The following is a 27,670-nucleotide window of genomic DNA, read 5'->3' as shown; positions in this document are numbered from 1 at the left end:
GTGCACACAACATAGGCACATCTGAAAATATAAAGCAAATATTTACAGACCTAAAGAGAGAAATACAGTCATACAATAATAGCAGGGGACTTTAATACCTCACTTTTATTAATGGATAGGTCATCCAGACAGATAATCAGTAAGGAAACATTAGCCTTAAATGATACATCAGACTATGTGTATATAGAACATTGCATCCAAAAGCAACAGAATACACATTCTTCTCCAAACACACATGTAACATTCTCCAGAATAGATCAAATATTAGGCCACAAGACAAGTCTTAGTAAATTTAAAAGGATTGAAATCTTACCAGGCATCTTTTCTGACTACAGTGGTACAAAACTAGAAATCAGTTAAAAGAAGCAAACTAGAAAATTAAAAATATGCAGACATTAAACAGCATGCTACTCTGAGCAACCAGTGGATCAAAGAAGAAATAAAAAATATCTTGAGACAAATGAAAATGGGAACACAACATACCAAAACTTACGGGATACAGCGAAAGCAATTGCAAGAGGGAACTTCATAGTAATAAACACCTACACTAAGAGACAAGAAAGATCTCAAATAAACAACCTAATTTTATATCTCAAGTAACTAAAAGAACAAAGCCCAAAGTTAATAGAAGGAAGGAAATAACAAAGATCAGAGCAGAAGTAAATTAAAGAAAGAAAAAACAGAAAAAAAAATCAATGAACTAAGCTGATTTTTTTTGAAACCATACTAAGAATAACAACCCTTCTCAAACTCTTCTAAAAAATTGAAGAGGAAGAGACACTTCTAAACTCATTTTAAAAGACCAGCATTGCCCTAATGCCAAAACTGGAGAAGAACACTCCAAGAAAATTGTAGGCCAGTGTCCCTGATGAACAGAGATACAAAAGTCCTCAACAAAATATTAGCAAACTGAATTCAGCAGTACAGTTGACCCTTGAGCAACATGGGTTTGAACTGCATGGGTCCAATTATACATGAATTTTTTTTCAAGAAATATGTACAGTACTATAGAATCTGTGGTTGGTTGAATCTGCAGATGTAAAACTGTGGATCTGGAGAACCAACCATGGGACTTAAGCATCTGCAGATTTTGGTATCCATAGCCGGTTCTAGAACCAGTCCTCCACAGATACTGAGGGGTGACTGTACGTTGAAAGAATCAAACACCAGGATCAAGTGCTACTTATTCCTGGGATGCAAGGATGATTCAACATCTGCAAATTAGTCAGTACAGTAAGTCCCCTACATACAAACGAGTTCTATTCCGAGAGCACATTTGTAAGTCCAACAAAGTTAGCCTGGGTACCCAACTAACACAATCGACTATGTAGTACTGTACTGTAATAGGTTTATAATACTTTTCACACAAATAATACATAAACAAGCACAAAAAATAAACATTTTAAATCTTACAGTACAGTCCTTGAAAAGTACAGTAGTACAGTACAACAGCTGGCATACAGGGGCTGGCATCGAGTGAACAGGGAAGAAGAGTTACTGACTGGAGGAGAAGAGGAGGTGGGAGATGGTAGAGCTGAAGGATCGTCAGCCGTAGGAGTTGGAGGGCAAGGCAAGCTGTGATTTCACTCACTCCTGACATTGATGGAACACATGGGGATCTTTGAAACTTGGCAACTTGAAGGTTCATATGTAGGGGACTTATGGTATAATACACCACATTAACAAACTGAGAGTAAAACCTATGATCATCTCAATAGATGCAGAAAATTTTGACAAAAATTCAGCATATCGTCGTGATAAAAACTCTCAGCAAACTGGGTGTAGAAGGACCATACTGCAACATAATAAAGGCCATATGTGACAAGCCCACATCTAACATCATACTCGAAGTTGTGAAAAACTGAAAGCTTCAGGGGCAACACAAGGATGTCCACTCTTACCAGTTTTAACATAATACTGAAGTTCTAGCCAGAGCAATTTGGCAAGAAAGATATAAAAGGAATCCACATTGGAAAGGAAGAAGTAAAATTGCCTCTATTTGCTGATGCCGTGAAATTATATATAGAAAACCCTGAAGGCTCCGCCAAAAAATTGTTAGAACTAATAAATGAATTCAGTAAATTTGCAGGATACACAATCAATATGCAAAAATCAGTTGTTTCTATACACTAACAAAAAAATATTGGAAAGAGAAATTAAGAAAACAATCCATTTATAGTAGCATCAAAAAGAATAAAATACTTAGGAATAAATTTACTAAGGAGGTGGAACATCTACACTTAATCTTAGCCAAAAGGCCGAGAAGCGATGAGGTGAAACATCTGTACACCAAAAACTATAAAACATTCATGAAAGAAATCGAAGATGATGCAATTAAGTGGAAAGATATTCTGTGCCCATGGATTGGAAGAATATTGATACAATGTGCATACTACCCAAAGTGACCTACAGAGTCCGTATAATTCCTATCAAAATTCCAGTGGCATTTTTCACAGAAATAAATAAAACAACCCTAAAATTTGTACGGAACCACAGAAGACCTCAAATATATAAAGTAGTCATGAGAAAGCAAAAGCTGGAGATAGCACACCTCCTGATTTCAATCTATATGCAAAGAAATAGTAATCAAAACATGCTATTGGTGTGAAAATAGACACATAGACCAGCAGAACAGAATTGAGAGCCCAGATGTAAACCCCTGTGTTTATGGTCAACAAAGAAGCCAGGAATAGGCTAGGAGAAAGGATAGTGTTTTCAGCAAATGATGCTGGGAAAACTGAATATCCACTTGCAAAAGAATGAAACTGGACCCCTATCATACACCATACACAAAAATCAACTCAGAATGAATTAAGGACTTGAATGTACAACCTGAATCATAAAACTCCTTGACATTGGTCTTGGCATTGATTTTTTGGATTTGATACCAGAAGCAAAGACAACAAAAGCAAAGATAAACTAACGGACTACATCAAACTAAAAAAAGCTTTTGCAAAGGGAACCATCAACAAAATGAAAAGGCATCCTATGGAATGGGAGAAAATATTTGCAAACCACGTGTCCAATAAGGGGTAAATATCCAAACTATACAAGGGACTATATGACTGAATTGCACAAAAACAGATAACCCAATTTGAAAATGGGCAAAGGAATAGAGATTTTTCTAAAGAAGACATACAAATGGCCAACAGGTATATGAAAAGGTGCTCAGCATCACTATTCATCAGAGACATGCAGCTTAAAACCACAGTGAGAGATCACCTCATACCTGTTAACATGTCTTTTATCAGAAACATAGAAATAACAAATTCTGGTGAGGGTGTGGAGAAAATGGAACCTTTGTACACTGTTTGGTGGAAACGTAAATTGGTGCAGCCACTATAGAAAACAGCATGGAGGCTCCTAAAGAAATTAAAAATAAAACTACCCTACCATTTAGCAATCCTGCTTCTAGGTATGTATCTAATGAAATCGCTATCTTGAGGAGAGATCTATACTCCCATGTTCATTGCAGCATTATGTTTATGATAGCCAAGGTGTGAAAACAACTTGTGTGTCTGTCAGGATGAATGGACAAAGAAAATGTGATATATGTCACATATGTTTTATATACATGTGTATATATATTATACACATGTATTATATATATACACATATATATATAATATATTACATATATAATATATGTATACATATATATAAAGCATGTGACATACAGTGGAATATTATTCAGCCTTTAAAAACAAGGCAGTTCTGTCATTTGCAACAACATGAATGAACATGGAGGGTATTATTCTTAGTGAAATAAGCCAGATAAAGATGGACAGTATTGCTTGGTATCACTTATATGTAGAATCTTACAAAGAGAAGTTGAATTCATAGAAACAGAGGGTAGAATGGTGTTTGCCATGGGCTGGGGGAAATAGGGAGAGACAAGTAAAAGGGTACAAACTTTCAGGTATAAGATGCATAAGATCTGAGAATCTAATGTATAATGTGGTGACTATAGTTAATAATACTGTATTGTATAATTGAAACTTAAGAGAGTAGAACTTGTGTTGTCTCCCCTCGAAGTGGTAAATATATGAGGTGATGGGTATGTAATCAACTTGGAGGTGGAGATCCTTTCACAGTGTATGTGTATATAAAGGAAGAAGAAAGCAGACTAGGTTTTACTTTAGAAGCAGGATTGCAGAATTCGACAGACTCTCACTGAGCAAATCACGTCGGATGTTGTGAGGAACAGCAAGGGGAGCCCGCAGCCCAGGTCTGTGCCCTGAGGCTCGTGTGCATGAGGGATGTGTCGGGGCTGGTGGCGGGGTGGGGTTGTCAGGATGTGCAGCTGACCGGCCCCTCTGGGATCAAGGGGAAGCCAGGCATGCACAGTGTTGTCACGCGGCTCCTGGGAGTTCAGGGCAGCTTTATGGGCTTCTCTCTTTCTTTTTTGAAGTAGGACTTAGGTTTAAATTTTTTAAATATCAGCTTTGAGGTATAATTCACATTCTGTCTAAGTCACTCATTGAAAGTATACAGTTCAGTGATTTTTAGTGTACTCACAGAACTGTACAGCCGTCACCACAATCAATTTTAGAGCATTTTTCAGCACAGGAAATCTCTTACCTGTTAGCAGTCACTCCCCGTTTTTTCCTTCACCCATATCAGCCCTGGCAACTACTAATCTACTTTCTGTCTCTGTGGACTTGCCTAGTCTGAACACTTTATACAAATGTGATCATATAATAGGTGGTGTTTTGTGACTGACTTCTTTCACTTAACATAATAACTTTTTTTACTTTTTTTTTTTTGGCTGCATGGGGTCTTTGTTGTTGTGAACGGGCTTTCTCTAGTTGCAGACAGCAGGGCCTACTCTTCGTTGCGGTGTGCAGGCTTCTCAATGTGGTGGCTTCTCTTGTGGAGCATAGGCTCTAGGCATGGGGGCTTCAGTAGTTGTGGCATGTAGGTTCAATAGTTGTGATGCATGGGCTTCATTGCTCCATGGCACATGGGATCTTCCGGACCAGGGCTCGAACCTGTGTCCCCTGCATTGGCAGGCGGATTCTTAACCACTGTGTCACTAGGGAAGTCCAACATTAACCTTTTTTTTTTTTTAAACAAAAATATTGACGTTCCTCGGATCCTATGATCCAAAACAGGCTTCCTAGGCCAGGGCCTTCTGCAGGGCTGTGGGCGAGCCAGTTCTCTTTCAAAAGGCTGTGGGCAGGCAGGCCCAGTGACTGGCTGCTGCCCTCCCACCCCCTCACTCTCGCCCCCCACAGTGTGCACACCGTTCTGCCCTGTGCAGCTGCCACGTTCTCCACGACGTTCTCCACGACAGTCTCCCCTGATCCCACCAGCCAGAGGTGATCTCTCCTTAACCATGGCACGCTCTTGTTTGTTCCACTCTCAAGGCACATTCTACCCTGTGCTATGTGGGAAGACCTATGTCTGTGTTAAACCATAAAATCCTCGCAAACAGTGAATGTGCTGTGATGTCCATAATGGCTTAGTGAGCGTTCAGTGTTTGCTGAATGAATCATGAGATGGTAAATGCACTAGAGAATTTTTGTTAAATAAAGAACTATGCCATCAGGGCCATTGCTTCTGACCCTGATGGAATTACTGCTGCCAGGCTGGCCCTCTTACTGTAAACAACCAGAAAACTGGACAGAATAAATAATACAGCACTTTACAGACATCATACAGCAGGCAGCACTGTGCTCGTGGGGAGAAGGAAGATAAATAGATGAGCCTTATGATCACCTTGCCTTCTGCTTGGAGGCACTCTCAGACCACAGTGTAGGATGGAGCAACCCAAGCAGAGTACAGCGGTCTGAATTGAAGAGACAGATTAGATTTGGGGAAGCAGAGGAGACTAGGATTTGTGGGGCAGGGACACCAGAGCCATGGCGAGAAAGAGCTACATAAATCTGCATGGGGTTCCTTGAAGTCTTTTGTTGAACACTTTTGTTTTGAGCACACGTGTAGGATGAAACTCTATGAGGCCCAACAGAAAACAAGTTCAGGGAGCTGTGAGCTAAATAAATTGATTAACACCTGGAGACCTTTGGGTTCCGACCAGCCACAGTGGAGAGACCTTAGTGAACACTGCCACGTTGAGTAAAGAGCCCGAAGGGCCATGCCTTAGCAGTATGGCTAAACCAGCCTTTCAGTAAAGACCCACCCTAGCCAGAGTAAAAAGACAAGCCTCAAAAACATCAGGCTGGTCTGTGAGTAACTTAAAAGCCTACAAAAGAAGAAGAAGAAAACAAAACACTTTAAAAGAAGACAACAAAATCTAGACACTCAACAACATGATATTGGAAAAGTCTTATTGGCATCAAATAAAAAATTACTAGATATGCTCCAGATTTTAAAATACTGAAAAGTTTTGACAACTAAATGCAACATGTAATCCTGGATTGGATTCTTGACCAGAAAAGGACATCAGTGGGAAAATAGGTGAAATTTCAGTATCGTCTATAGATTAGAATATAATGTTGCATCAGTCTTGATTTCTTGATTTTTATGATGGTATTGTGGTTGAATAGATGAATGCTTTTGCTTTTAGGGAATATACACTGAAGTATTTAGAGGAAAAGGAGTATTATATCTATAAATTACTCTCAAACATTTCAGATAATTTTATGTATATAAATATATATACAGGGCTTCCCTGGTGGCACAGTGGTTAAGAATCCACCTGCAGGAAATACGGGTTTGAGCCCTGGTCCAGGAAGATCCCACATGCCACGGAGCAACTAAGCCCGTGCGCCACAACTACTGAGCCTGCACTCTAGAGCACATGAGCCACAATTACTGAGCCCACGTGTCACAACTACTGAAGCCTGTGCGCCCAGAGCCCTTGCTCTGCAACAAGAGAAGCCACTGCAATGAGAAACCTGCACACCACAACGAAGAGTAGCTCCCGCTCTCCGCAACTAGAGAAAGCCCCAAGCGTAGCAACGAAGACCCAATGCAGCCAAAAATAAAATAAATAAATAAATTTATTTAAAAATATACATATATACAAATATATAAATAAATACACACACACACACAAGAGTAGCTAAGGCTTGAAATTTCAGAGGAAGTATAATTTGTCTTCACCATGTGTTTTGTTTTTAGAGTTTAAATATTGAAGGCCTCCCATCAAAGGGCCCTATACCACCCTGGTTGGTAAGTGAAAATTATTTAATTTCAGGCCCATTTTTTCTGGGCTATAATTGAATAGCTATTACAAGCCATTCCAAATTAAGTATATTTTCTTTCCTTCTTAGAGATGTGCTGATTGTGTTTAGATTTAAGAAAGATAGTAACGTTCTTTATTTTGTTATGTTCAGGTGGACATAAAGTACCTGTCCCCGTTGTTGCTGGCCTACGACGACAGAATGAAAGAGAAGGACGAGCTCAATGCCAGCCTTCAGGTAGGTTGGCCTAAGTCCCAGAAGGAGACGGTTTCTAAACAAAGGAGACCGATTCAAACCTGGAGGCAACATTTTGAAGGTAGATATAACCAACATCTAGCAACATCTCAAGTGTTTGTTAAGGAAGGAAAGGAGGAAGGAGGGGGTGGTGTAGCGTGGAAGGAGGGAGCAACAGGGTGCGGGCAGGACGAAGAAAGGGGGCGAAGGGAGCAGGAAAAGGAGTGAAGGCGGGAGAGAGTGACGGGCAGAGCAGGAGGCGTGGGTCGGGACTGATGGGAGAATATGGAGGGACGGGGTGGGGCTGCACTGGGAGTTGTGGTTTCCCAGACAGGCAGCCCTGCATGGGCTGGGATCTCGGGGTGCAGAGAAGGCGGCAGTGGGAGGCGCTCCTTTCCTGGTCCTTTGCAGCTGCAAACAGCACTGGTAAAAGGGACATTTGGGCAGATAAGGAAGGTAGAAGACCGAGGACGTTTTATGCAGACTTAAATGCTTCTTAATTCTATGAAGAGCTGACCCCAGGAAGTCTAGTTACTGAGCTGTTGGTAGTGGTAGGGAAGTGAGGTTTTTGTTCATTTCTGCCTTGTTCACTCTCTTTCATGGGAATGGCTCCTGGAGCAGAGCTCATTCTAATTATACAGGAAACCAAGGCTGAGTGGCTGTTACAGGTCCATCCCATGCCTTTCTGTGCTGGGAACCTCTGTGTTCCTTATTCAGGTGACCAAAGAGATCTCTGGAATTGGAGGGATCCAGGGAGAAGAGAGTTGGTTTTTCTGGGATCCCTGATGGGAAAGCTTACCCAGCCTGCTCTTGTTCTGCTGTCCCATGTACGTGGCCCATGTAATGCAGTTGGTTTTTTTTTTAATCTTTTTTATTTATTTATTTATTTATTTATTTATTGGCTGCATTGGGTCTTCGTTGCTGCACACGGGCTTTCACTAGTTGCGGCGAGTGGGGGCTACTCTTCACTGCATAGCGTGGACTCCTCATTGCGGTGGCTTCCCTCTTGTTGTGGAGCACAGGCTCTAGGTGCGTGGGCTTCAGTAGTTGTGGCACATGGGCTCAATAGTTGTAGGTCATGGGCTCTAGAGCACAGGCTCAGTAGTTGTAGGGCATGGGCTTAGTTGCTCCGCGGCATGTCGGATCTTCCTGGAGCAGGGATCGAACCTGTGTTCCCTGCATCGGCAGGCAGATTCTTAACCACTGCGTCACCTAAGAAGTCCCCTGTGTAATGCAGTTTTGAATCTTTTCTCCTAGACTTTCTGTTGCACACTTAATTTTTTAAGAGGGTGAATTAATCTTGTACTAATTGGTTAAATATCAATCCACATAATAAAAATACTTATTTAGTGCTTCTTCTAGAATAGGGTTTAGGAAACCTTTTCTGTAAACATTTACTTAGTAACTATTTTAGGCTTTGGGGGCCATGGAGTCTCTGTTTGTAGATACTCAGCTCTGCTACTGCAACATGAAAGCAGCTGCAGAGCAGGTGTGAATGGATGGGTGTGGCTATGTTCCAGTAAAACTTTATTGACAATACAGGCGACTGGCCTGTGGGCTATAGTTTGCCCCACCTGTGTTCTGAAAAAGGGCCAGTGGACTGCTAGCAATTGGGAAGTGCGTTTGGGCAGAAAGGTAAGAGAAAGAGAAGCTGCTTGGCATTGTTGCTTTTTATAAGCATAAATGTCTGCTAGCTGGGAGAAGAATATTTAGAAGCATCCCAGAATAAATATTGGCATCTCAGATTCTCACCAAAAGACAACACATGATACTGAAGCTGGCCGAGGGCTAGCTGAGAAAAGTCATGAGGGAGGCCACCCAGCATGAATGCCACAAACACAGACTGTTAGGATCCGAAAACAGGCGAAGCAACAGTCCTCAAGTGGGGGCCCATGAATGATGAAGATGGACTGACTGACGGCTTTCTTGTGATTGTAATGGGGCAAAATTATAAGATTCCAACCCCCACACTAAGCCCTTCCCCACCAAAATGAGCTTCAGTTAGGAGGAAAAATTTTTATTTTTATCTATAAAGCTCCGATTTATCCTCCACAGTCTTTAAACAGAGAAAAAACTATGGCATTTATAGGCATTTCTGCCATTTTTATTCCCCTTTTTACCTTTTCAAATATTTGGCAGTTGTAGAAAAATGTTATCGAGTTAGGAATCGAATATTTAAAACCTGAGGCATTTTGTCTCTTGTTCTCAGCATGGTAGCTGTCTCTTGTGTTTTCTGGCTAGACTGTGAGCCCCTCAAGGGCAGGCACTTGGTGCTGGTACCAAGTTTAAGGTTGCTGGTACCATGAGACTTTGCTTAAAAGCTATTAACATTTGATTTTAGCCACAGTGACAGCATTAGAACTAAGAAATACAGATATGTGTGTATGAGTGTGTTACAATTTACATAAATTTTGTTTCAGGAGGAAATGAGGACGTTTAGAATGCGAGTCCAAGAGGTGGTGGAAGAAAATGAAGAATTGCACCAAGAGCTAAATAAAAGTAGTCCTGTCACCAGTGAGGAATGGCAAGTGGTGTTATATTTCTGGTATTTTGCCAGTTACAAAAAGAAAAGATAATAGGAATAAACTTCACTAAATTGTCAAATATATATGTATTGTAACTAAAACATTTTAATGGAGAGTTTCTAAGGAACTAATAAGGTGCGGTGAAAACCTAGTAAATTACTCTAAACTTGTATTTTAAAGATTACTTCAAAAATTCCAAACAGGTTTTTAAGCTGAAATATATTTGCTGTCCCCATTTTTATCCTCTGAGGTTGTATTTTTCTAGGGCACTTTTCCATCCCAAGCCTGTGGAGTCACATTGTTTCTTAGACCCCTCAGATGGCTCCCAGGGCTTTAGGACAGACAGTGCAGGATGAGGCCCTGCACTCCCAGCGCCCACCTGCCCGGCTCCTTCCATTCCCAGACAGCCGAGTGCTGCCTCACTGCCAGCCTTTTGCTGATGCTCTTTCCTCCCCGCAGAATGCCCCCTTCTGCCCTCCTGTTCATCCGTTAGGGCCCTGCTCAAATGGTGCTGGTCAGTTGTTTTCCCTAAAGGCAGAGTAAATTGTTCCCTTGTCTCGGTTTCTGACTTGGCCCTAAACACGTTCCCTGTCCTGGTACCTGCCACACTATGCTTACCTGTGTGTCTCCACCCCTGTCTCCCTCTTCTCCTTTGTGAGCCTCTCAAGGGCAGGGCCATGTCCTGTTCGTCTAGCACAGCAGCAACAAATGCCTATTCAGTGCATTTGAGAAAGTAAATGTCTTCAAAGTCTAAAAGCAATACCCAAGCAGGACCAAGAAAGCAAAAGCAGGTCAATTGGGCTGCTTCCAGGAGCCCTCATGAGAACCTGGACCCTCAGATTCTTTCTCTAACCTTGTACATAGCTGTAAGTCAAACCTATTTACTTCTCCTTACAATAAAAACAAAAACATAAATTAAATATAAGAAAGAAAGGCAGATCCCACTTTGAAATCCGCATGCCCACAGTCTTCCTATAAGAGTTTGAAATTTGCATCCTGCTCTAGTGCGGAGGCTTGTGGCGCAGGGTTGGGGTACAGGAAGCTGTTAGGTCTGCGCAGAGCTGGTTGAAGTCCCCAGCCGGTCTCCCTATACTCTAAGTTCCCTATCGTCTAGCAGGGGGAGGGCTCCTGGGCTTTGGAGCCTCACAGGCTGTAGGCAGATCTCCTGACACCCCCGAAAGCCCCTCCCAGTCGTGCCCTTGCCTGCGCCCCGCGTGAGGTGCAGTGCGTCCCCACCCAATACTCTCCTCGGGCACACTGACATCAGACTTCAGCAGAGCCTTTCTCCTTAGTTTCAGAGAATTTCTCGATGAACTTCTGGGCTGCAACTAAACTCTACATATCTTTCCCTGTTTTCCTCTGTCCAGCTGGGTAACCTCGTGTTTAATGGGCTACAGTTTCTTTACCTGTAAAATGGGAAGGAGTATTAGGCTAAGTTTGAGATTTTGACCTTGTCTTTTAGGGATCCCTTTCATTTAAAAAAGAAAAGATGGAAGGAAGGGGGGAAGGGGAGGAAGGAGGGAAAGAGGTAGGGAAAGAAGGAAAGAAGAGGGAAGTAAGAAAACAGGGAGGACGAAAGGGAGGAAGAAAGGAAGTCTTATAAGGAAGTCCGAAGCAGAGCCCTTCTGTTTGAGGTAGGAATGAGGAGGCTGGAGACAGCGGGTGCCCATCCCCACCACGGGTGGGGTAGCGGACAGGGATGCCTCCAGGTGCCAGGGAGCTAGTGCGCAGCCTCTGTTGGAGTGAAGTATCACTGTGGCTGGACTCCCTTCATCTTTTCTTCCTCCTTCCTCCATCTCACTTTTTAAGTCTGAAGTGGAAAATTGAAATAATGTACTGGTTTACCGTGTACTTTGTGTGGTAAACATTTAACTAGAAGATTTGTGAGATCCCTGTGGCTCATTCTCACTGGAATCTGCGACCGTGAGGCCAAGCTGAGCTGGGATTTCCTTTGCACCAACTGTTAGGAAAGGGTTTGCTCATGTGAAATTAAAGCTGGGAGTCTTAGCACAGTTTAAGGAATCGTACAACGGCTTTTAACAAAGCCATTGTTTTTTGGCAAGTAAGCTACTGATTACAAGTGAACGTATTTTGCTTAAAATGGGAACTTTCTAAATTCTTTAGAAATATTTCATACTGGCTTCAAAATAATCCAGTGGGTGGGGGATTAGAGGTTTGTGTTGATGAAACAAGACCGGCCATTTGACCATTTGATAATTGTTCAAGCTGGGTGTTTGGTACATGGGAGTTTCTAGTCTATTCTTTCTACTTTTGTATATGTTTGAAATTTTACATTTTAACAAGTTAATAAAGCAGTTCGTAATTCAAACTTCATTTCTGTCCTTTCCCGCAATTTAATGGAAATGGCAAGACTTACTATGTTGATAACATGTTTAGCATTAAAACATGTCATTACCTGCAACACATCAGTTGCTTTCTTTTGGACTCAGGAGTGTCTCTGTGATCATTCAGCACTGGAATGGCAGTATTTAATTTTGTAAATCAATTGTAGGTGTCAGCTTCAAACTCAAGCAGAGCTGGTTTTAGAGGAAAACAAGTTGTTGATAGAGCAGTTGGAGATTCAGCAAAGAAAAGCCAAGGACACCCACCAGGAGCGTCTCCAGGAAGGTGAGCATTTTCTCCTGTGAGTGATGGTGATGCTGGGACATCACCGTTGTGTCATTTTACACTGCCCCTCCCCCCCCCCGGCCCCACTTGAAAACAGTGGGAGACAGTTGTTTTAGAACATGTTCTTTACTGAAGTGCAGCTATTTATGATACAGTATATCCAGCCATCACCTGTGATACATCGACTGCTTTCTCTTAGACACCAGAGAGCATGGTGTCCAGTTACTGTCTTTTGTGAATCAGTTGTAGATGATAGCTTTAGAGCCAGCAGAACTGGGCTTGGAGGAAGCAGTGTGCCACGTAACTGGGGAAAATCGTGTGAGAGGAATATTTGAAACAACACAAGGATGTGTTCCCAAAAGTTTGTTGAGTGAGTAAATAAGCAGGAACCATTGACTCTCTAAAGAGTTTCTCTGTGCTCTCGCCCTTCCTTCAGCTCCCGCTGTAGCTTAAATCCCCGTCAGATCCTCTCTGTGAGCACCTCCTCTCCCCACATGTCCCCCTCGTCCCAGGAGCCTCACAGCGTATGACAGTGGACTTTGAAGTGGCCAGACTGAGTCATTTCGATTAAAACCGAAACTTATGAGCACAAGAGACAGTGGCATTTTTTCCTTTGGCTTCACTGACTTTTCCAGTGGAGAGCAATGTAGGACAGGAGTGAGCCGGCATAAGCCCTCCTTTCTGCTTCCCCTTCTGTGCCTGTTACTCAGCGGCTCCCCCTTCCACACTGCGGAAGAGTTCACTGCCAGCTCCTGCTGTTGCTGAAGCTGCAGGGCTGGCACTTGGCTTGGGTCTGCCGGCCAGGTCGGGTCTGCAGTGACAGCACCTCTCAGAGTCCCACAGGAGTTTCCTCCACAGGACCTCCCCGTGGACTGAGCAGGCACAGGAGTGGTTGCCTTTGTCCTGGCACTGTTTGGGGTAGAGGGGAAAGAAAGTTGTTGAGCCTCCTATCTTTGCTTTCAAGATTAGAGACGATAGGGAAATTAATTTCATATTTACTGAGCTTAATCTCAAACACAGATCTAAGCAGGGAGGATGATTCTTTTGGCCTGTGTGATTCAGTCAGCTGCCCATGTTATTTTCCCATTTCCCAGAAACAGCTGTTTGTTTTGATCAACTAAATGTTTTTACAGAGTAGAAGGATGTAGAGTTCTCGCTGTAATACTTTTAAGTGCTAGTTTCAGCAGATATTCAGGAAGTGTCTTAATATTACATACTTCCATGTCACTTAGAATGAAAGTATTTATGATTTACTTTAGATGTAGGACACTAAACATAAAAACTTAATGAAGAAAGGGAAGAAAAATAAATTCTGTACTTGGGCCATATTTGATGTCCTTAAAAATCTTGAAAATCTTGCAGTTTTAGGGATGACATCATGATATATGCTTGCACATCTGTGTGTGACTTAGGGCTTTGGTCTTTGGAAAGTCAGGTCCTTGAAGACAGGAATCATGTCTTGTTAAATATTGCATATTTAACAATAATATCAATATATTGAGCCCCAGTAAGAAAGTGTATGTTTAGTGACTACTTAATACAGGGACAGTAATTTCTAAGTACAAAGCTTTTGGTATTAATTTCTAAATCTCCAGTAGATTTTTTAAAGATCATTTTTTATACGCTCTCACCAGTGTTAGTGATCAGTAATCATGCTTTATTAAGTCTTCTGTACCGAGTCTTTATCCATCTTTTTTGTGTTTCAGTTTCTAAACTGACTAAACAGCTAATGCTTCTGGAGACTAAAACACAGAACCAAGAAAAGGAGCTAACTGAAAGTAAGGAGCAGTTGGGAATTTTACGTATGGAATGCCAAGAACTAAAAACACAGTTGGACAGCAAAGTTGCAATGGAAGTTCACACTTCAATTGTGAATGAGTTAAAAAGGTAAGGATTTACTGTCTTTTCAAGCACTGGTGCATCACCATGCATGTTGTTATAGGCAGGTAGAGAGAGGGTGCTCCATCTTTTTGTGAGTCACTTAGCTACACCAGCCCAGGCGTCCAAGACTGAGAATGGTAAATATTTTATTAAAGTAGAACACGGCCGTCCTTGAGGGCTGCAGTCTGCACTTTATGTGTATGTATGTGATTTTCTTTCCCTACGGTTCCAGCCTCTCTTGTTTGTAGAACCAAAGACAATTTAAAGTAATAGAACTGGAAATCTAGATCTCCAGTAATGGGGAACTGGTGCAGTGAAAGGATAGAACAATAAAATGAAATACAATGCAGCCATTAAATATGTCACAAAAAAATATTTTTGACATTGGAAAATACTCACAATGTATTTGTAAGTGACGAGATCAGGTTACAAAACAGTATGTACAGAATGATTGTAATTTTATTTAAAAAGAAAAAAGGTGTGTGTGTGTGTGCGTGTATTAAGCTGACCAGCCATCTCAGTTTGCCAGGGACTGAGGGGTTTCCCAAGATGTGGGATTTTTGTGTTGAATAAGATGACTGGGATGAGTTGATCACTCTCATGTGTAAGTCTGTCTGTGTCTGTATAATTACATACATGTATATGAAGTTACTTATATACCATATGTACATAGAAAAAAGATTGGAAAAATGGAAAAATAGTAATAGAAATTATCTTTGGCAGGTGAAATTATGGGTGCATCAGCAGTTATTGTTCTCCAAAGAAACCACCAAGAGGAGATGTATAAGATATGCATATGTATATTTGGGGAGAGAGAGAGAGAGAGAGATTGAGATTTATTTAAGGAATTGGCTCATGCGGTTGTGGGGGCTAGCAAATCCAGACTCCATAGGGCAGGCCAGCTGGCTGGAAACTCAGGCTGGAAACTGAAACTGTGTTACAGTCTTGAGGCAGAGTTCTTTCTTCTTTGGGAAACCTCAGTTTTTGCTCATAACCTCTTCAATTAATGGGGTGAGGCCTACCCATATTATCAAGGGTAATCTCCCTTCCTTAAGGTCAACTGACATGTTAGTTACATCTACAAGATACCTTCACAGTAACATCTAACTAGTATTTGCCCGAACAACTGGGCACCATAGACTAGCCAAGTGGACACATAAAATTAACCATCCTAATGAGTAATGTAAATTTTCTTTGTGTTTTCTCTACTTTCCAAGCGTTCTGTTATGAATGCATATTATTTTGGAATAGAGAGGAAATAATTTTTTAAGTGGTGGGGCTTTCAGCTCAGGATGGTTGGCATGGGGGCGTGAATGAGTTCGTGCATGAGAAGGGCTCAGCGTGATGCCTCAGTAACCACCGACGATCGCAGTTAGTGGTGGCCCGTGTTTCCGCCACACTGTTGCTTGCCCTCTGCGCCGGGTCTGCACCTCGCTTTTCTGTCCCAGTAGAGGGAGGGGATTTTTTTGAGGTCACGTTCATCTTTAGGGTTTTATTTTCCTCAGACACCCACTCCTGTGGCTAATTTTTTTTTTTTTTAATGAATGTGTCATAACCACATGTCCTAATAGCCCCCTCGAGGTGAGCATAAAAAATTTCCAAAGGAAGCCGCTAATTGGCAACGGGAGTGAAGGCGATGGAAGATGCCGTCATTGGAGAAACCAGCATGTCACCAGATCTCTCTCAAGTGGAAATTGGGTCAGGGGTGTAGTGGCTCAGAAGCAGGCGGAAGGGAGGTGTCCCCTGCTAGTCTCAGGCTATCAGTCGTGGTGCTGTCAGATAGGAGTGCCTGAGGCACTCGCCTGGGCCATGCTACTTGTGACGACCCCCCACCCCCACCCCGCCCGCCGCCCCCCAGCTGGAGCCAGTGTTGTTGTGGCTGGGCCGGCCCTGTGGTTCCTATTCTGATTGTGGGATGCACCTCAGAAACAACCATCAGGAAGCTTTGAAGGAGCAAGGTTCATTCCTCACAGGTCCTGGAGGGTACAGGGTACACCTGGGGCCACACAGCAAGGCTGAAGAGAGGGAGAAGGGGGGAGAGAGAGAGAGAAAGAAAGCGCAGAACCTGGGATTCTGCCTCTATCGGGGTCAAGGGTGAAGTGCCTGGGGTTTCATGGCTTCACTCTTTATTTTATTTTATTTTTTATTTATTTTTTGACTGCTTTGGGTCTTTGTTGCTGCACGCAGGCTTTCTTTAGTTGCAGCAGGCGGGGGCTACTCTTCATTGCAGTGCACAGGCTTCTCGTTGTGGCTTCTCCAGTTGCGGGGCACGGGCTCTAGGCACGTGGACCTCAGTAGTTGCGGCACGTGGGCTCAGTAGTGGTGGCGCTAGGGCTTAATCGCTCCGCGGCATGTGGGATCTTCCCAGACCAAGGATCAAACCTGTGTCCCTTGCATTGGCGGGCGGATTCTTAACCACTGCGCCACCAGGGAAGTCCCTCATGGGTTCACTCTTTATTGGCGAATTTAAAGTGTAAGAGCAGGAATTAGGGTGTGGGAAGGAGAAAGCTGTGTCACTGAAGTGGTCAATTACCTAGGTCACCTAGGACTTTCTGCAGGGGGAGCTCTATGGGTAAGATGGCCTGGCTCTTTATCTAGTTGTGTAGCTGGCAGTATGTTTACCCGAGAAGGATGTCTTTGAAATGGAAGCCTCAGCAATCAAAAGAAGGTTAATGTCAGGCACTTACATTACAGTCAGAAAGGCTGGTTGTCAGGCCCTTACACTACAGGAGGGAAAGCCTTTGTGCCAGCTTTTTGCTGGGAGGCTTTGGGCTCTGAGTTGACAGGTTGGTATGGAATAGAGGAATGAGGAAGGTGGAGGTGGCGGGGGTTGAGCCTGGTGGTGCTGTTGGAAAGGGGCAGTATGTGCCTGGAGAGGGAATCTGTAATATGGGAAGGGGGCGTGGGTTCATCAGAGACAGAACAGTGAGTCAAGGAAGTGTGTAGAAGTGGTACCAAGACCTGGTAGAAAAACAGACAAAATAAGGAGAGGGAAACTCAGAGGGTTTTGGCTTGGGCTACTACAGACAGGAGGTAAGCCAAGGACACCTTGGAGTCGGGCTAAAGGTGGCGGAAGGGCCTCTGAGGCTGCAGTGCACCTGCCCTCTGGTTGCCTCCGTTAGGGGAGCCCTTCGCGTGCTGCTGTCATAACAGAGCTACGCCAGGTACAAAAGAATTAATAATTAGCAGCGGAGCGGCTGCCGGACTAGCTCCTACGGTGGGGGTGAGTCTGAGGAGGAGCTGGGAAAGGGTTGCACCTCAGGCAAGGCTGAGGTCAGGAAGGAAAGGTTTTCACTTCTATACAGGAAGGTAGGGGGAACCTGTGCTTGCTGAGCTGCTGGGCATGGCGCATGTGTTGTTCTCCTCGCCTGTTGAAGGCAGAGAGAAAATAAACCCGGTGTGGCTTATGCATTTTGTCTTGCTCCTTTTACTCATCAGCAGCCGTGCCCGGAAGGAGCCGTGACGCAGGAAACGGCAGAAGCTTATTTTCCTAGTGAACTGTCCAGTTGGCTTCGAGCTAGACTGGTAGTTACCCCTTGAAGCTTAGATTGCTCTTTGCTTTTACTGTTACCTAGAAAGCTCGCGCCTTCTCAGCCTGGGTGATGGGAGAGAAACCCACGTCAGCCTACCTCAATGAAGAAATTTAGCAAACTCTTTTGGGGAGAGCTAAGGGTTTGCGGTGACTCGTGGTATCTGCGAAAGGCAAGCCTTCTTTATCCTGGTTTTGGGGGGCCCTGTGTCCTAAGTGAAGCCAGTTGTTCGCATACCTCACCTACGCAGACAGAGTCCTGGTCAGCCGCTGGTGATATGCCTGCTCAGGGAGGCGCCAGCACAGAACCATCTCCTTATGTGATACACGCCGAATACCCAGTTCTTCATCCTAAAATAAGAACAGACTACTAGATGCGACCAAACAACAAGGAGCACTGGGTCAAAGGGGAAACAATTGCGATGGAGAGACCTAAATAAGCAGAGAAGCTCACTGCAAAGGAAAGTGAGATAATTCAGAGAACTGAGGAGATCTCAGTTCCCTGACCAGGGATTGAACCCAGGCCCTTGGCAGTGAGAGCCCAGAATCCTAACCATGAACTAGGCCATCAAGGACCTCCCGAGGAGAGTTTAAAAGAGTAAAATGCCATGGCAAAAAAAAAAGTGTAATCATTAAATAAGAAAAATAAAAATAATTACCAGAATTTTCAAAAAAATCCATAGAAAGCTGAAAGATAAATTTGTGGATTCCCCTAGAACATCAGGAAACAAACAATTGGGAATGGAGACAAAAGGTAACAAGCACTCCTCGTGGGGCCATGTGGGAGGTCAAGGCAGAGAGAAGCGGCAGGACCTGGGGTGCATGTCTTTATTAGGGTCCCTGGGTGGAGTGCTTTGAGGTTTCTGGGCTAAGGCCGATTGGTCAGTTCAAGCCAAAGAGAGCAGAGTTTTGGTAAGCTTCGAGGGGCAGGTGTGTGTGTGTGGAGGGGGAGGCTGTGTGTGTGTGTGCCTCTTACCTAAAAGGTACATGAGGGGGAAGGCCCTGCGCTCCACAGCAGAGCTAGTGTCAGTCAGTTCAAGGCCCCTGCAGGCTTCCTGGCCACACAAAGTGGATGCCAAGGCAGCAGTATCATGGAGTAGTTTACCGATACTCTCAACAGCAGCTCTGTGTTGTCTTTAAGATAGACATCTTAAGGACACAGAAAGGTCAAAAATAAAAGGGCAGAAGAAGTTATACTACTCAAACACAAACCAAAAGAAAGGTGGTAAATTATATTAATATCTGACAAGATAAATGTTAAGGTAAAAAACTCCACGTAACAAAGAGGATCAATTCATAGAGATAAAAGGTTCAATCCATCAAATAGATGTTTAAATTTGCGTGCACCTAGAAATAAGTTCACGTCAATACATTTGGAAATTTAGATGAAATAGTGACATTCTTTGAAAAATATAACGTGTCAAAACCAATTCGTAAAGAAGAATACCTGAATATTCCTTTAGTCATTAAAGAAATTGAATCCAAAGATCTTCCCTTGAAGAAAACTACAGGCCCAGATACCTTCACGAGAGAGCTCTAAAAATATTCAAGGAGGAAGTAATTCCAGTCTCACATAAAGCCTTCTTAAAGAACAGAAAAAGAGTTAATGCTCTCTGATTCATTTTATGAAGTAAATATAACCTTGATACTAAAACCCAACAATGTTGGTATAAGAAAGGAAAATTACATTTCATTTTCACTCATGAATCTAGATGTAAAAACTCTAAAAACAGTATTAGTAATAGATGTGAACTTCGTTAATGGTTCTATTAAAAAATAAAACTACAGTAAATGTCTCTCTTAGTGGGGAAATGTTGCAAGCTTTCCTATTGAGACTGGAAATAGTACAGTGATGCCCTCTGATACCATTTCTAAACAACATTGGTTACTAAATGGTAACCTGTGCACATGGCAAGAAAAAGAAAAATTATAAAGTTTGGTAAGAAAGAAATAATAGTGTCATTATTCATAGATGATATAATTCCATATGTAGAAAACACATTTACAAGTAAATTAGAAATAATAATGGATTTTTGCGCTACAGTAATCAAAACATATGTCAAAAAATAAGCATAGATTAATGGAACAGAATAGAGAGCCCAGAAATAAACCCACATACCTACGGTCAATTAATCTTCAACAAAGGAGGCAAGAGTGTACAGTGGGAAAAAGTCTGTTTAGCAAGTGGTGTTGGGAAAGTTGGACAGCCACATGTAAATCAATGAAGTTACAACACAACCTCTCACCATACACAAAAATAAACTCAAAATGGCTTAAGGACTTAATCATAAGACATGACACCATGAAACTCCTAGAAGAGAACACAGGCAAAACATTCTCTGACATAAGTACCAATGTTTTCTTAGGTCAGTCTCCCAAGGCAATAGAAATAAAAACAAAAATAAACAAATGGGACCTAATCAAACTTAAAAAAGCTTTAGCACAACAAAGGAAACCATAAACAAAATGAAAGACAACCTACAGAATGGGGGGAAATACTTGCAAACATTGGAGCCATCAAGCGCTTAATCTCCAAAACAGCTCATACAACTCAACAACAAAAAAACAACCCAACTGAAAAATGGGCGGAAGACCTAAAGAGACATTTCTCCAAAGAAGACATACAGGTGGCCAATATCCACATGAAAAGATGCTCAACATCACTAATTATTGGAGAAATGCAAATCAAACTATAGTGATTAAGAAGTCTACAAATAACAAATGCTGGAGAGGGTGTGGAGAAAGGGGAACCTTCCTACACTGTTGATGGGAATGCAAGTTGGTGCAGCCAGTGTGGAAAACAGTAGGGAGGTTCCTCAGAAAATTAAAAATAGAATTACCATATGATCCAGCAATCCCACTCCTGGGCATATATCCAGACAAAACTATAATTCAAAAAGATATATGCACCCCTATGTTCATAGCAGCAATATTCACAATAGCCAAGACGTGGAAACAATCTAAATGTCCATCAACAGATGAATGGATAAAGAAGATGTAGTACATACACAGGTGAGTCAAAAATTATCCTCACTCTGGCTATAGAATTTATAGAAGTTTTAATATAATTGGAGTGTGGATAATTTTTGACTCACCCTTGTATATACAGCGGAATGCTACTCAGCCATAAAAAATAACAAAATAATGCCATTTGCAGCAACATGGATGCCACTAGAGATTATCATACTAAGTCAGAAAGAGAAAGACAAATACCATGTGATATCACTTATATGTGGAATCTAAAATATGACACAAATGAACCTATCTATGAGACAGAAACAGAATCGTAGACATAGAGAATAGACTGGTGGTTGCCAAGGGGGAGGGGAGTGGGAGAGGAATGGATTGGAAGTTTGGGGTTAGCAGATGCAAGCTGGTATATATAGAATGGATGAACAACGAGGTCCTACTGTATAGCACAGGGAAGCATATTCAACATCCTGGGATAAACCGTAATGGAAAAGAATATGAATAAGAATGTATATATATGTATAACTGAATCAGTTTGCTATACAGCAGTAATTAACATAACATTGTAAATCAACTATACTTCAATTAAAAAAATAATAATAAATTTTTGCAAAGTTGGGAGAAACAAAATCAATTTATAAAAATCAATTGTACGAGGGTGAGTCAAAAATTATCCACACTCCGGTTATAGTAAAACTTCTATAAATTCTACAGCCAGCGTGCGGCTAATTTTTGACTGTATTTTTTTGTAGGACTAAATATGCAGAAAATAAATGGTATTTTGAAAAAGAACCCCCAGCCTAAAAAAAGGAAAGAAAGGAGGAAGGGAGAAACTATTTACAAAGCCTCACAAATAGAAAGGAATAGAAAGATTGACAGTACTTTTATTGGAAAAATCATTAAACTTTATTGATAATTTCACTGGGTAAAGGATTCCAAGTTGACGGGTTTTTGGTTTTGGAGTTTTTTCCCATTCCGTTTAAAGGTGTTCTCTGTAGTCTTCTGTCTTGCATTGTGTCTAAAGAAAATCTGCAGTTATTATCTTTGTTCCTCTGAACATCGATATGTCTTTTCTCTTAAGCTTCTTCTAGTAATTTTCCTTTGTTACTGGTGTTTAGCAATTACTTAGGATGTACCTGGGTGTGGTTTCTTTATGTTTAGTCAGCTTTAGGTTAATTGAGCTTCTTGGGGCTGTGGGGTGTATATTTTCCATCACATTTGGAAATAATTTAGCTGTTATTTCTTCAGTATTCTTCTCTATTTTTCCTTCTCTCACCTCTCCTTGTGAGACAATACTGTCTCATGGGCCTCTGATGCTCCGTCCATTTCTTTTTCCTGCTCTTGTTTTCCTCTGTGCTTCAATTAGATGGTTTATATTGTTTGTCTTCAAGTTCACTAATCTTTTCTTCTATAGTGTCTAATCATCTGACGCATTGTTTACCTCTTCCATTTGTTTTTTCCATCGCTAGAAGAGCCATTTGAATCTTTTTTGTGTTTTTCATTTCTCTCCTCATCATGCTGTTTTTCTCTGTTGTATGCCATCATCTCTCTGACTTCTGGATCCACTCTGTTGATTTTTTTTTCTTGTCTTGATCATGGAGCCTATTGTATTGCTTATTCCCATGCTTGATTGGATATTGAACATTGTAGATTTTGTGCTGCTGGATGCTAGATTTAGTGCATTGCTTTGAATAGTGTTAGATTTTGTTCTAGTGCACACTTATGTTACTAGACAGTAGTTGGATTCTTTTAGAGCTTGCTTTTTAGGGTAGGCCCAAAAGAACCTTCAGTCAGGGCTAGTTTAACCACGCTACGAAAGCAGTAATACCCTTCTAAGGGTTATCTCCAATGTCCCTTATACCATAAGGTCTTTCTACTCTGGCTGATGGGCTCGTGCCCTGTTCCCAGTTCTTGGTGAATGTCAGGAGTTGTTCTGCCTCCGTGTTCCTAGTGGTTCTTTCCTCGGCCTCAGGTAGTTTCCTCTCATACACGTGCAGATCAGTAGTCAGCCAAAGACTTGCGGTGACCCTGCCTAGAGATCTGCAGAGCCCTTCCTCTCTCCATGGAACTCCCTCCTCTCTGCCCACAATTTCTAGCTACCTTGGCCTCCCTGATCTCTGACTCAGCAAGTCCACTGGGTTTGGTTTGGGATTTCCCTCCCTGTGCTGCAGCCAGGCAGTAAGCTGGAGCAGTCGTGGTACTCACCTTGTAGTTTCCCTCTCAGAGATCACAGTCCTGTACTGCTTATTGTCCAGAGTCTGAAAACCGTTGTTTCTTATGTTTTGCCTGGTTTTCTAGCTGAATAAATCTGGTCTCTATAACTCTGTCTTGGCTGGAAGCAGAAAGAAGTCTTTGTATTTTCAGCATTCTTCTTTAACCTTTTATCATAAAGCCAGGTCTGTGTCCAATAAAATAATAATTAGATGACTTTTCAGTGAAAGAAATGAATTCTGGTTTTTATACATTTTTGAGTTAGTTGATAAACTAACCTTAAAATCATACACTGCACGTGATAATTATGCAGCTCCTACCATATGCCTCTCTCTCTGCAAACCTGACAGCACCCAAGCTGCTGTTCAGCAGAACCAGTTCACTCATCTCAGACTGCCCAGATGTCACAGCCATGTTACATTGCTATAAAAGTTTTGGAGCCGTTTTCTCAATTTCTGTACTCATCTTGTGGATGAGTAACAGACAGCTAGAGACTGTCCGTCTGATCCATCTAAGGACCACACTTTGAGTAGCACTGCCCTGGGGAATCCTGCAGGTATGTGCGCAGAATAGAGCCCAAGTGACTGTCAGCAGGAAAATGAATGTATAGAGTCTGCTGTACTGATGCAATGAAATATCCTATAGCCACACAAAAAGACAGGTGAGTCTTGGAGGCATAATGACACTAAAGTACATATAGTTCCTTTGTGCACCTGTTATGGGGCTTGGTTCCCTTGATACATGGTTCCAATGCTGGGAAACTGAATTAAGCTGTAGTGATGCATAGATAGGTGAGGACACTATAGAGATGATTACAGAGGGGTCTACAGCTGGGGCGGGTTGCATGGGAGTGCCTGGAGTACCGGAAATGTTCTGTTTCTTGGCCTATGTGGTAATTATGTGGGTGTTCACTATAATTGTTTGTTAAAATATGCATTTATCTTTTGTACAGTTTTCTATAGTACATTTCACAATTAAAAAAAATTTAAGTCATGGTTTCTCACCAGAAGAACTACAGTCAGAAATGGGCAGTAGAAGTTCTTCTGAGGAGTGAGACCCTAGGGATGGAATAGGAAACATTTTACTAAAAAAAAATTTTTTAATCAACTATTTTCCCCACCAAATATTAACTGTTAACTTTGTGTGTGTGTGCGCAAATTGTTTCCACCTTTTTTTGTGTTTGTTTTGTTTTAAGAACTATATTGTTAGAAATACAGCTGAAGCCCCTTTTAACCACTGCTCTTAGTCCCATTGTTTTCCCTGCCTTTCCAAAAGCAATCACTGTCATAAATTTGGAATTATATTTGCAATCTATTTTTTTTCTCTACACATATCCATGAATAACATAGTATTTTGGGGTGTGTTCATAAATGAATTCATACTTTTAGTATCTTCACTTTTTACACTCAATTTTCAAGCATCTTTCCATGTTGAGATGGATCCAGAGTTTATTCTCTTTAACTACATGGTGGTATTCCATCATATGAAATACTGCATTTTACTTAGCCTATTAATGGAAGTTTAAATTGTTTCTAAGTTTGTTCCATTAAGCAATGCCCCAGTAAACTTTCTTGTACGGGTTACGAGTTTCCCTAAATGCATACCTAGAGGTGGCATTGTTTGGCCATAGAGTAAATGCGTTTTCTGGATTTTGACATACTGTTCTCTGAGGCATCTGTGCACGCCCACCAGCAATTTCCCAGCATTTCCTATTGTCTTTGGTTGCTTTTCATTGTGAACTTTTGATTGATTTTGGTACCAGATAAGTGGCAAAAATACTTTTCAATAAAATTCTAAAAACAAAAGACAGCAAAGAAAAAAGATAAAAAGATGAGTTTAATTCAAACCTCAAGTCTGTGGGTTTTGTCCAGATGTGCTCTCTGCTCTTTGACTAACAAAAAGTAGTAGACTAGAAAGCAGTGGAAACTGTTTGGAAAATTTCTAACTGGGTGTTTAGGGAGCCAGCCCAGGCTGAAATCACTGAATTTGTGTGGCAAGTGAGGCAGACCCCAAATACATGCAGCGTGAGGCTTGTTCACTAGCCAGCCAGCCAGCCAGGAAGTAAACCCCATGTGGTACCCAGAGAGACCCCATCTCTCAGGATGCTGGGCACCCTGTGTGTGTGGCCCCACCTATTCGGTCTCAGTTATTTCATGAAAATTGACTGAGAGAACCACTGAAGAAATAACTCTTATCTCAAGCATCATTTTGCCAGAATTATATATTGATTGTATGTCCTCCTTGCTTTTCCTTTATCAGAAAAACATATAATTATTTTATTGTGGAAAAAAATATGTTTTAGCATTAGGATTTGAGGGAGGGGGCAATTATAACTAAATAAAAAATTAAGCTGTCTTAAATTCTTTCTGGAAGGAATAGAGTATAAATAAGTGTATATATATATATATATATACACACACACACAGACATAAGCAAAATTGTGGGCAGAAAAAGGAATTAGATCGTCAAAGCAATGTGTACCAGCCACGCCTCTCTGCTGCCCTCCAGGAGCTCCCCACCAGCCCCTCCAGGGGCAGGATGAGGATGTTCCTACAGAGGCCCCCATAGGACCCACCCAGGCTGGAGGGCTGTGCCATCTGTCACTGCCTGGCAGGGGCTGCTTCATTTACCCTCAGTGTACTGGGTAAAACCTTATGATATTTTTGTCCATCAGCCAGTTGCAGAAGGAAGAAGAGAAAGAAAATGCTGAGATGGAAGAGTTGATGGAAAAGTTGGCAGCCCTGCAAGTGCAGAAAAAGAGCCTGCTATTAGAGAAGAAAAATCTGATGGCTAAAAACAAGGCGCTAGAAGCTGAACTCGAAAAGGCACAGAAAATAAATAGGTGTGTGGTTTTTTTTTTAATAGTTAAAAAAAGACAATTGAATATTCTGTTTCATATTCCTTTTCTTTTTCTAATATTGGGCAATGAAATGGAAAGAGATACATGAGATTATTAAATATCAAAATCTGAAACATGACCAATGTTAACCAACATTATAGTTCAATTACGGTTGATAGTCATAATGCTGACCCTAAGACTCTGGAAGTTCTAGAAGTTCTTTACCAAGTATTTCCCAAAAGTCTAATCCACGCATTGCCAGATTCCCTTTTCAAAAATATCTTTTAAAGAACACAAGCCAAAAAATTAATAGAATAATATGTGTTAGCCTGTTAGGTGTGTTAAGCATTTGGTGATTCCTGTTGACTTGGCTTGGAGTCAATAATTATGCTTCCTTTAAAATTAAATTCAGTTACCTCTTCTCACCTTGAAACTAAATAGGAGATTTAGGTTGCTGAAGAATACCCTTAAATGCTAACATGCTTGCTGTTTTTATAATACAGATATTCACTATGCCCTGGCCATGCAGGCTAATGAATTTTTTATTCCACCATTTGGGGGAACTCTCTAGGAGATCTCAAAAGAAAATTGATGTCCTCAAAAAGCAGGCGGAAAAAGCCATGGAGAATGAAACGTCTGCTCACCAGTACCTGGCAAATCTTGTCGGCCTGGCAGAGAATATAACCCAGGAACGTGACAGTCTTATGTATTTGGTAAGTTTCCTCAATTATTTCAAGTATGCTGCAAGTTAACATGCAAACATAATCTTAAGAGTTGTTTTTTCTTTTTAATGATCCACAAGAAGCTGCATCTTTTTAAATTTCAACCGTAAATTTTCAAACCAAAATTTTATTTTTCAACCATCAGTGAAAAACATTTTTGAAAGGCAAATAACCCAAACTTTTAAATACTGGCAAATAATATTTTAGAAGGTAAACTAACGGAATCAGTCCATTCAGCGAGGAACAGTAGTCATAAGGCATCTATTACACACACGAGTGCATCTTTATATTCTCTCTGTAAAGTTGTCTTAATGTCGTCCCGGTTCGAAGAGGAAACAAAAGAATCCTAGACAGGTTAAACAGAGTTCCTCCCAGTGACACAGTTTAAAGGGCACAAAGAAGTAGCTACAGGGGTCCTCATCCCACGTTGTTTCTAGTAGCACCAGTTGTGAGGAAAGGAATTGAGTCCGTTATTGGTGGTCCTAGAGGGTTGGTGGGGCACTGCCCAGCCAGCAAGAGTGATGCTGCGGATGTGATCTCGCATCTCCACGTTGATTTTAAAAGCTGTCTGCAGCAGCTTGTGCAGTGAAAGAAGACAGACGCTGTGCCAAGCTATGTGTTGAAAAAAGTCTGATAGAATTTACCACAAAATATATCAGTGAGTTAGTTAGATAACTGTATCTCCAAATGGTGAAATGACAGGCGATATTTAAAAAATCTTTTTTACCTATCTGCATTTTATGCTTTTTCTACTTGAATGCTTATTTCTTATCTACATTTAAACATGTTTATTTAAGCAGTGTTGCAAATTGCTGGTAGCATAGGATCAGAAGTAATAATTTAATGCATGTCATTTCAAGAGCCCAGCAGACTTTCTGTGAGAGGCAGAAATCAGCCAACTTGGAGGTAACTCCACCCTTTTCCAAGGGTGAATGAGGGGCGGAGAGGCTGTCAGGATGTGTGCCACACTTATTCCCATTTGT

General features: G+C 41.6%; 1 protein-coding gene across 2 annotated transcripts in view; it reads left to right on the top strand.

Annotated features, from left to right (window-relative positions):
• Nucleotides 1-27,670, top strand: part of CEP89 (centrosomal protein 89) — an 82,268-nt gene that overhangs the window by 32,713 nt on the left and 21,885 nt on the right. Inside the window, exons 10-16 of one of the 2 annotated variants that reach the window (XM_057712238.1) lie at nucleotides 7,087-7,137; nucleotides 7,302-7,385; nucleotides 9,803-9,906; nucleotides 12,420-12,535; nucleotides 14,242-14,422; nucleotides 25,801-25,968; nucleotides 26,537-26,678. In XM_057712238.1, coding sequence (XP_057568221.1) covers nucleotides 7,087-7,137; nucleotides 7,302-7,385; nucleotides 9,803-9,906; nucleotides 12,420-12,535; nucleotides 14,242-14,422; nucleotides 25,801-25,968; nucleotides 26,537-26,678 — 846 coding nt within the window. The remainder of the gene's footprint in view (nucleotides 1-7,086; nucleotides 7,138-7,301; nucleotides 7,386-9,802; nucleotides 9,907-12,419; nucleotides 12,536-14,241; nucleotides 14,423-25,800; nucleotides 25,969-26,536; nucleotides 26,679-27,670) is intronic. The other variant, XM_057712239.1, reaches the window with a different exon arrangement.

Source organism: Hippopotamus amphibius, chromosome 16, assembly GCF_030028045.1.
Source record: "Hippopotamus amphibius kiboko isolate mHipAmp2 chromosome 16, mHipAmp2.hap2, whole genome shotgun sequence".
Taxonomy (NCBI): Eukaryota; Metazoa; Chordata; class Mammalia; order Artiodactyla; family Hippopotamidae; genus Hippopotamus; species Hippopotamus amphibius.
Note: the sequence above shows the minus strand (reverse complement) of the source record. Positions and strands in the feature narration are given on the sequence as shown.